The sequence below is a fragment of the Sinocyclocheilus anshuiensis genome, unplaced genomic scaffold, assembly GCF_001515605.1.
Source record: "Sinocyclocheilus anshuiensis isolate Anshui unplaced genomic scaffold, SAMN03320099.WGS_v1.1 scaffold1052, whole genome shotgun sequence".
NCBI lineage: Eukaryota > Metazoa > Chordata > Actinopteri > Cypriniformes > Cyprinidae > Sinocyclocheilus > Sinocyclocheilus anshuiensis.
The window spans coordinates 160,562-171,828 of record NW_015549556.1 but is presented as its reverse complement, the minus strand read 5'-3'; the positions used below and the strand labels follow the sequence as shown (position 1 = coordinate 171,828).

Below are 11,267 nucleotides of genomic sequence, written 5' to 3'. Positions count from 1 at the left end.
AGAGTTAATCTGTGAACAAAAATGCATGATTTAATAATAAATTTCTGTCAGCATTCGGCGACAGAAATATCTTTATGTTAGAATCTTCATAGCAATTTTACTGCTTGTAACACATTTATAATGCTCGAATAAAACATCTATAATTATTATTATTATTATTATTATTTAACTTTGAATGACTGGCAGTACCTATATGACCGCACAAGACTCCAGATAACCTGTGGAAGCGATGTGTCCAAGCAAGCGGTTATCATTACCTTGAATTTTCATTCAGAGTATCAGCTGAATATCTGAAGCTATTGCTGTATTTTTTTTTTCTTGAGCAAATTTCATAATGATAAGGAGGACGGAGGATGGAGACTCCGCCAGCAGAATGTAATATAAAGTAGGGAGCACGATGACACATCCCACATACAGTCCAGAACTAAACCTGAAAATCTCAATCACCACATGAGTGAAATACATTAAGGAAATATTTACCAACGGTTCACTTTGAAATCAGCATGTGACGCTGTTGCAGTAATTGTTTGCAGTTCCTAATCATCACATTCGGCCTCTAACTATGGAGAGGCGGTTTTAATAGCTCTCTGTTACCGTACTGCTCACATTTCAATCAGATTCTTGGGGAAATTCATGCTAGAGGCTGAATATTATATAATGGATCATTCAGAGGCCTGAAAAGTTTCCCTGACAAACTTTTTTTTCCAATAGCTATTTGGAGTTGATGGGAATTATTCCTTTTTTTGGTCTGTACACTGTTACATAAAGTAGCCTGATTGCGCTGGTTGTTTGAGACAGAGACAGCATGAAAACACACTCAAAGTCCTGTTTGGTCTTTTTATCGAAGAGCTTTATAAATGCCCACAATCATCAATGCACAGGATGTCACGATTCAGCAGAAGTTGTAATAGGACAGCAGTGTTATTGCGGAGGTGAACGCTGCATCATTAAATTTAAAATTTCCGTGAAAAGCATGATACAGTTTTCAGGATGCTTTCAAGAAGAACAGCATTTACAGTTTCCACAAAAATATTGGGCAGCACAACTGTTTTCAACATTGATAATAATCAGAAATGTTTCTTGAGCAGCAAATCAGCATATTAGAATGATTTCTGAACATCATGTGACACTGAAGACTGGAGTAATGATGCTGAAAATACAGCTGTGCATCACAGAAATAAATTACAGTTTAACAGATATTCACATAGAGAACAGCTGTTTTAAATTGTAAAAATATTTCACAAAATTACTGAATTTTCTGTATTTCTGATCAAATTGCTACACATGAGAGACTTATTTCAGAATCATTAAAAAATCGCAATTATTCCAAACTTTTGACCAGTAGTGTATTTATTTTTTTATTTATTTTTTAATTTTAGATATTCACATTTATGTGTATGAAATCAGCAAGGGAGCACTTACTGTATATTGTGCATGGTATTGTACCTCAGTGAAAATGTTCGATACAAATGAAAGTGACCTCAACGCAGGACAGGGTTCAGCTGAAACATGAAACAGCAGCAGCACGTGTTTTTATGTCTGTTGCCTTTGCATCGCCTTTCCAGTGCGTGTTATTCACGGATCAGCGCCACAGATGACATTTTGCAGTAGGCTTTGGCAGAGAGTCAGCTGTCACTCTCAGGAATGCTAACCTCTCTGCGGCCGCCGCTACCTGCTCCGCACTTTCTCACACACACCAACCCACAATTACCCACTCAAATCACTGCAGATGGAGCTCTGCTAGCAATCCTGCTCACGTCGCCGTTCACTGACTACCTTACAGCGCTGTCTGAGCAACCGAAGGCGTGTCTGAGAACAGGTCGAGTAAACACACACACAGAACCAGAGATATCCAGAATGACACTGAATGAGGCATTTGAGTTCTAAAATAGAAATAATGTTCAAAGCATCGAAAAAGCTAAATACTACACTCACTATACGTATGTTATACTGAAGCTGTTATTTCTAGGCAAGATATTTAAGCATCACAGGAAGAAGATGCCTGTTGTTCTGAATATCAGCAGGTGATCACAGCCGTGTTGCTATATAAGAAACTTCTACTTTTTCTGTTGACCACAGTGGTCACTAAATCTCATCTCAACAGTCTATTAAGTGTTTATGCTGTAATTAATGGTTTTTATATAAACATCAACATTTGCGACCAGTTCTGTGAACAGCTGTAAAAAAATCTGTGAACAGTTTTGAGATAAAGTCCATACTTATTTACTTATTTACCTACCTACCATTGGACAATATATTCATTTATTTTAATGTGATCTGGTTGTGATGAAAACAACAACAAAAATTCACTTGAATTTATGATTAAATGGCTCACTCATGGGCCATAAAGACAGTCACTTGTGTCGTTCCTGAATTACTGGAACTAGTAGTGTTTTTAATCGAATCGGGTATGTTTGAGCAAATCATTTGAATGAATGATTCAGTGAGAGTCACTTGTCGCCACCTACTGGTCTAATGAAAGAGTTACTGAAAAATGACCACTAATGCACACACTGAGAGTCTATTTTCATTAAAGGAGAACAAAGTAACTGGCCATATTGTATCTAAAATGTAACATTATAAACTTGTTTTTTTTCCACACATTTTCAGAAAGCAGCTATTAAAGGCCAGTTTGGTGTCGTGCTACCAGAAATAATCGTTCTCACTCTCCACGTTTTGGCCACAATGTGCTGTTTCCCTCGAGCTGCTGCTGGTGTATAATTTAGCTCCAGTGAGACGAGCGGCAGCTGAAAGCACCGGAGTGGGAAGAGGAATATTTTCTGAGTTGAATAATCCAGCTGCAATCTCTGCCATTATGAGGGCCGAGGCTGACAAAAGGATGTGATTTTTACCCTATAGACTGTAATTACTATTGCAGGTTCTCATTGTGCTCCTTCCAGTTAAAACGCAATGTGTCCCAACGCTAATGACTTCTTCCTGATGTGTTCATTCATCCTTTACACTTAGGCAATCTGTTTACCCAATATGAAATTTACTCTATAGCCCACTCACTCTCTCGGCATCTCGGAGAAAAGATGCAGGGATTACTGTTCATTGTAGCTGCGTCGAGCCCATCTGTGACCTAGAAAGGTTGCACAGACCCTTTAAGCTCGTGCTGCTATCTAGTTAAATGGCTTCAGGAGCCGTTGTGGGGTGAGGGCATTGCCTAAACGAGCTCATTTGAATAATTTCGTTTACCCCGAGGAACGCCTGTTAGATGCACCGCAGGAACGGAAGCGGCTGCTTAGATGATTACGCAACGGACATTATCAGCGAAATTAGGCGTTTTCTGTCTCTGTTAGCAGTTTGTGTTGGGCTTCGAGGGGAAGGAAGAAAGGTGAAGAGTGTAATTTGTACGATGTTAAAATATAGTCTCCTGCCCTAGTTAATTGTAGATGACAACCGGCCCGACACAGCAACGTTGCTCAATCAGTGCACTGTAAAAGCCACCAGGGAAATTAACTAAATGAAATGAGTTGTTTCTCTTAAATATCACTGAGGAAGTACAGAAAAAGTATATTATGAACAGTATATTACAATACAATATATGGTGCTCAATTTGAAACATATGCTGTGTGTGTGTGTGTGTGTGTGTGTGTGTGTGTGTGTATATATATATATATATATATATACATAAACACGCTTGAATGAATGTTTCAATGACACACTAATAAAGACAGTCACTTGTTTCATTCCTAAATGAATGAATCTTGTGAACTTAATGACTAGTTCCCAACATGCTTTGCGTCAGTCTGTATAAGGAGAATAAATGTTGAAAATAGGTGTTATTTTGGGTGTTTTTGCACAAGATTAGTACATGGAGAATGTTCTATTACGTTGGGACTTACAGGGGTTTCTGTTATCTTGCAGTTTTGCAGGTTTAGGTCATTTTTAAGTCAAAGATATTGCTTGTTACTAAATTACAGCGCTGAGCATTAACTAGTTACATGTAACAGTGTTACATTTATTTTGTAATTAAATTGCGTAACGATAATAGTAAGTACATGCAACATGTGTAACAAGGACACCTTAAAATGAAGTGTTACCAAAAAAAACAAATTAGTTACTTATGAAAATGTTAATGATTACAAAATGGGTTACAACTGAATACTTCTTGTATTAATATTTACTATTTCTTATGATTTTCAATCTGTATTTAACCTCAGAACGATCTCAAAGTAAAAAGATGCACTAAAGTCTGATTTTGTGGTGGCTGTGCTTTAGAATTAAATGATTATAATCTTAATTTAAGTGATGAAGGATTTTGAAAGTCTGACAGTAATCAGTGTTGAATATACTTAACCCTGCCTGTTTTCAATGTTTGAAAATAATTAACAGGTGAAAACATTCATTAGAAATTTAGAAAAGTGATCAAAAAGTAATAAATGTCATCAGTAACATTACTTTAATAAAGTAATTGTCTACTTATCACATTGCAAATCAGGTAATTTGTAATCTGTAACCTATTACCTTTCCAAAGTAACCTTCTGCTTAATCTTGAAAATGTATTTTTACCTGATCTAACCTATAAAAGTTACTTATATATTAAATACCATTTTTAAATCAGTTGATTTAGAAGTTATCACAAGAAGCACTGTTTTGCACTTTTTTACAGTGCATGTTTATTAACTCTAGACAGGGAGTGTTCAAGAAACCCTTCTCTCTCTCTCTCTCTCTCTCTCTCTCTCTCAGTGTTAATGGTTTGTTATTAGCGAGAATTGGACCTTAAAATAAAGTGTGACTGAAATAAATGTTCTTTAGTGTAGTTGATGGTTCCATTAAGAGTCGTTAACATCCATGGAATCTTTCCACTGCACAAAAGGTTCTTTATAGAAGTTTCTGAGAACTGATCACTGATTCTTCTATGGCATCGCTGGAAAAAAAAAAAAAAACTTTTGGAAACTTTATTTTAATAGCGTGCATCTAGTGCCTCCAGTGGCCCTGAAATGACACACTTCACCTTTCATGTGGAGTTGGAAATAAGTTCTTCTGACAGTGCACTTGTTCCTGTGAGGATGTGGTGCAGTTCCAATTAATATTAAAAATGGCATGAGACATAACGGACCTAATATTGATAAAATTACGCTCCTCTTTTGGATGACAGGGGTTTGCGAAATGTGTCCAATGGTGCCAGACTATCCGGAAAGCATTGATTGAATTAAATCCTGCTCGAAGTCCATACACACCCGACCGCATAAGATACAGAAAGTCCACTGCTCAGACTATGACAGCGGTATTATTTACCTGAAATTAGGTGCATGGGCTCAGGACCAAGGTGGTGTAATAATACTTGGAGGAAGTATATATATTCTGTTAGTTTTCTTTTTTTTTGAAAGAAGGTGTGTGTGTGTGTGTGTGTGTGTGTGTGTGTGTGTGTGTTTATGTGTGTGTGCTTGCAAAAAGTAAAATGACTTAAGATATTAAGTCTTGTTTTCTGAAAAATGAATCAAAATTTTGTTAATTTTTGCTTGAAACAAGGCGAAATATACACCAATGGGGTAAGAAAAATAATCTTGACTCAAAGGGAAAACAAAATAATTTTTCTTGCCCCATTGGCAGACATTTTTTTTTAGTTCTTTTAAGCGAAAACTAACACAATTTTGATATATTTTTCAGAAAACAAGACTTAATATCATTTTACATATGATATAATTTTATATCATTTTACATATCATTTAAAGTAATTTTACTTTTTGCAAGCACATAGATCTAGATTCAAGAATGTTTAGATATTTGTGCTGGAAAACAAGGCAAAAATACTATGAAAATATTTTTTGTAACGAAGGCTGCATTTATTTGATACAGTAAAATACAGTAAAAATTTGAAATATTATTACAATTTAAAATAATGTTTTCTATGTGAATATATTGTAAAATGTAATTGATTGCTGTGATCAAAGCTGAATTTTCAGCATCATTACTCTTATTATCAATGTTGAAAACGGTTGTAGTTTTATAAAAAGTACGTTATATACGTTAAATTGCATGGTTTGTAGTTCTGATATTTGACTGGACAATGATAGACAGGTTAGGTCAACTGATGATGATGGAACATCATTAATAACCTGTCACTCAATAAAACCTAATTGCCCTTTGTTTTTTCTAACCTAATTTAGCTTTCGATTAGCTTAATGCATTTGACATCTCTTACTAAAGAGGTTTTGTGAGGGGTTTAATTCATATATTCATATTATTCATCATATTAATGCTAATCATTGTTAATGTGGGTGGCAAAAACATCTTCAAACAGTGTGAGGTACAGTCTTAACAAATTAATTCTGTCTGACATGAATAGCATGCACTGAATGAATGAAGTCAAGCTGTCGCATCCCAGAAGCGCCGGAGCAAACGCAACAACCAGCGTTCGCAGCGCATGCTTAAATATAGTATCAGCCGTTCAGTCAGTGATTACAGCTAGAGATGAGAAAAAGTGTCTCAGGCAACTCATCTGTTAAATCAGTGAGCAGATCACGGAAACACAGGCCCTCCTCTGGCTTTGGCTGCAGTGTAATCAGGGATTTAGAGCTCCTAATTGCTCCTTTGGAGTCATTGTGCTGGATAAATGAATTAGATTTTTAATCCTTCATGCCAGCAGGCCATATTCATCTGATCCTTCTGTGTTTATGCCACAAAGTGACAGGAAAAACACACCTAAACCAAAGTCTGAAGAACATTTAGAGATATTACTCCTTATTTCCTTATTATTCCTTGAATCAACAATGAACTGATTTCTCAAACTGAGTAATATTATAGTCTTTTTAGTGTGTGTGTGTGTGTGTTTATGTGTGTGTGCTTGCAAAAAGTAAAATGACTTAAGATATTAAGTCTTGTTTTCTGAAAAATGAATCAAAATTTTGTTAATTTTTGCTTGAAACAAGGCGAAATATACACCAATGGGGTAAGAAAAATAATCTTGACTCAAAGGGAAAACAAAATAATTTTTCTTGCCCCATTGGCAGACATTTTTTTTTAGTTCTTTTAAGCGAAAACTAACACAATTTTGATATATTTTTCAGAAAACAAGACTTAATATCATTTTACATATGATATAATTTTATATCATTTTACATATCATTTAAAGTAATTTTACTTTTTGCAAGCACATAGATCTAGATTCAAGAATGTTTAGATATTTGTGCTGGAAAACAAGGCAAAAATACTATGAAAATATTTTTTGTAACGAAGGCTGCATTTATTTGATACAGTAAAATACAGTAAAAATTTGAAATATTATTACAATTTAAAATAATGTTTTCTATGTGAATATATTGTAAAATGTAATTGATTGCTGTGATCAAAGCTGAATTTTCAGCATCATTACTCTTATTATCAATGTTGAAAACGGTTGTAGTTTTATAAAAAGTACGTTATATACGTTAAATTGCATGGTTTGTAGTTCTGATATTTGACTGGACAATGATAGACAGGTTAGGTCAACTGATGATGATGGAACATCATTAATAACCTGTCACTCAATAAAACCTAATTGCCCTTTGTTTTTTCTAACCTAATTTAGCTTTCGATTAGCTTAATGCATTTGACATCTCTTACTAAAGAGGTTTTGTGAGGGGTTTAATTCATATATTCATATTATTCATCATATTAATGCTAATCATTGTTAATGTGGGTGGCAAAAACATCTTCAAACAGTGTGAGGTACAGTCTTAACAAATTAATTCTGTCTGACATGAATAGCATGCACTGAATGAATGAAGTCAAGCTGTCGCATCCCAGAAGCGCCGGAGCAAACGCAACAACCAGCGTTCGCAGCGCATGCTTAAATATAGTATCAGCCGTTCAGTCAGTGATTACAGCTAGAGATGAGAAAAAGTGTCTCAGGCAACTCATCTGTTAAATCAGTGAGCAGATCACGGAAACACAGGCCCTCCTCTGGCTTTGGCTGCAGTGTAATCAGGGATTTAGAGCTCCTAATTGCTCCTTTGGAGTCATTGTGCTGGATAAATGAATTAGATTTTTAATCCTTCATGCCAGCAGGCCATATTCATCTGATCCTTCTGTGTTTATGCCACAAAGTGACAGGAAAAACACACCTAAACCAAAGTCTGAAGAACATTTAGAGATATTACTCATTTCCTTATTATTCCTTGAATCAACAATGAACTGATTTCTGAAACTGAGTAATATTATAGTCTTTTTAGAGCTGCTTCACAGCAGAATTGACTTCTGTTCGCATCATTGAATCTTTTTTTTTTCTTGTTTATTATTACTGTGAAGCTGCTTTGAAACCATCTGTATTGTATAAAGCGCTATAGAAATAAAGGTGACTTGAGTTTTTCTCAAAGCCACAAAAATGCATTTATTTAGATCTCAACAAGACTGAAGGCTGGGGGGAAAACAACACTGGTCCCATATTACTGGGAAAGAAATGTACAGTGTATTTGGATAGTTGGCACTTTTTATTTTCCTTTAAATTGTTGTTATTGGACATGTATTGCACATCCTCATTAACCCTGTGTTTATATAACAGTTTTATATTTATCTTTGCCATCATCTAATATTCACTTAAAGTTAATATTTACAAACACTAATCATTTCATAATATTATAATCTTAATCCATTTTTCATACTGGGCATCTCTAAATACTGTTATGATGAGTAAACTCACTTGTCATTTTATTTGTGTGGTCTATTTAGACTTTGTTAGACAAAACAGTGTAGTGTTTTAATATCAGTTTTAATACCATTTATCATCCATAACATAAAAATAAGTATCGCCTTGCCTGTATTGGTTCAGGATTGTATCTTAGGCCTTATAAATAGACACAATTTCCTTGAAGGTTTTTTAAACACCATTTTGGCTTTGCTATTACATTTTTTAATTAGTCCAGCAGTGTGGATTTTTAAAGGAAAAAATATTCAGTGTTAGACACTCAATTAAGGTAATAAATAAATACAATATATATATATATTCATGGATAGTAATTATGCTGGTTAACACAGGTTCAGAAGTCATGTAGCATGCTATCTTGTCTTATTGTTTTATTAAAGAGCATAAAGTTCTTGAAACTTCTAGAATCACTTATAATGCATTCATATAGTGCTAAAATAGAAACGTCGTGTGTCGCCGTCACGGCTGGTTAGGACAAAAACCCTGATTAACATGGAAAAGAGACCTTTTATCGTCGGATGTGCTGTATATATACAACTTTTAATTTATCGCTGAGTGGGTCATAAAAGCCCACGCTGGGAATGGCAAAAAATTATTGTAGTTAATTAATTTCACATATTGACACTCGCTTCAAATATCATGTTGGACAACCTTCAAGTCAAAGGGTTCTAAACTCAATTCCATTTTTGTTCAAACAGTTTAATAAAATGAGTTATGATCCTAGCATAATTTCAGCGCCCTGCTTGGTTGACCAAAGTAAAAGTAAACTGACCCTCAAGGTGATTCTAATGCATCTTTGATGATCGAGGAACGCAAACTGATTATTTCATCACTCTCTCTCTCTGTCACGCAGGTTGTGGGTCAGATCGACAAACTCACATCAGATTTTGACTTCGACCTGGAGCCCGACGACTGGACGGTGGCGACGGCGAGCAGCACATCGAGCAGCGAGCGTGGCTTGGGTGAGGCTTTCAGACTGGACTTCCTCAGCCAAGACATGCTCTCCGACGGCTGGGACTTCTGCAACTTCCTAGAGGCCTCCAACCGGAAAGCACAGCGAGAGGAGACAGACGAGGGCCAGGGGAGGCCGTCATCATCCACCGCCAGCGTCTACTCACAGATGAACGGGGGCCTCCCTATCCCCAACGGGCCCCTAATCATCACCCCGGACTCCTCCAGCGAAGAGGCATCCAGCTCCACGCACAGCCAGAAAACCTCCCGCACATCCGGCACCAGAGAACGCGTCCGCTTCAGCGACAAGATCCTCTACCACGCCTTGTGCTGCGACGACGACGAAGACGAGGAGGACGACGATAAAGGGGACTGCGCGACCCCGGACACAGACAGCGAGCCCAGTCCCCTGGCCTGTTCGCCGGTACCGTCCTCCTCTGAACACCCGCCGGGCCTCTACAACTGCAGGGAGACGGCGTCTGCGGGCCCCTCGCCCGTGAAGGCACCGGTGGTGGGCTCGCACACGCTACCCAGGAAAGGTCTTCTCAACACGGGCTGCCGGAAAAAACTGCTACGGAACAGCAGCACACAGACGGTTTCGGATAAGAGCACTCAGACTGTACTGCCCTACGTCCCCGCCAAACAGAAAAACAAGGACCTCTGAGAGAACAGGCGACTTTACATATACAAAACACCTGCGGACTGAGACAGGATTACAAAGAACTGTATACTATTTAATATTAAATACATAGCTAATAGATAAAAAAAAAAAAAAACAACAACAAATGAATTACTAAATAAATTATATATGGGAAAATTTCAAGACTTGCTCAAGTCATTTTATGACTATTGCACATGTTCAAAATCCCTTCATACATTATGAGAGCTTGGTTTCCTTTGAGCATTATTCCGTTTAGGATTTATTGAGGTCGAGGTCTTTAAAGTGTTCATGTGAAATCTGCTGAAGTTAGGAAAGTCTCAAATGCTGTTTTGACCACAAGACCAACACTACTGATGTTTTATGTTTCTTAAAGAAGTCTCTTCTGCTCATCAAGGCTGTGTTTATTTGCTCAAAAATACAGTACAAACATGTAAAAAAAAAAATGATGTAAAATATTATTAACATTTAAAATAACTGTTTTCTACTGAAATATATTTTAAAATGTAATTTATTCCTGTGAATATTTTTTCTATATTTTTGTTGAAACAATGACACACTACCATTCAAAAGTCAAGTCAAGTCAAGTCAACTTTATTTATATAGCGCTTTTAACAATACAGATTGTGTCAAAGCAACTGAACAGCATTAATTAGGAAAACAGTGTGTCAGTAATGCAAAATGACAATAGTAAACACTCATTTTTCAGTTAAAGACAGTTCATCATTGAATTCAGTGATGTCAACATCCAGCTCAGTTCAGTTTAAATAGTATCTTTGCAATCATTTGCAATCAAAAAGTCTGGGGTAAATAAATAAATAAATAAATACACTTTTTTTTATTCATCAAAGAATCCTAAAATTAAAAATAAATAAAAATATGTATCATGGTTTCCACAAAAATATGAAGCAGCCAGTATTATCTTAGTATCATTGAGATACTATAATATTTAGAATTAATATTATTTTAAAGTTTTAGTAATTCTGTTTTTTTGTTTTTTTATTATTTCATTAGGTTTACACACACACA

General features: G+C 36.0%; 1 protein-coding gene across 3 annotated transcripts in view; it reads left to right on the top strand.

The window, feature by feature from the left end:
* Nucleotides 1-10,345, top strand: part of LOC107656969 (UPF0583 protein C15orf59 homolog) — a 67,320-nt gene extending 56,975 nt beyond the window's left edge. For all 3 annotated transcript variants that reach the window (XM_016444932.1, XM_016444931.1, XM_016444930.1), the window contains one exon: nt 9,483-10,345. In XM_016444932.1, the coding sequence (XP_016300418.1) occupies nt 9,483-10,244 (762 nt within the window). In that variant the 3' untranslated portion in view covers nt 10,245-10,345. The remainder of the gene's footprint in view (nt 1-9,482) is intronic.
* The last annotated feature ends 922 nt before the right edge of the window (nt 10,346-11,267 follow it).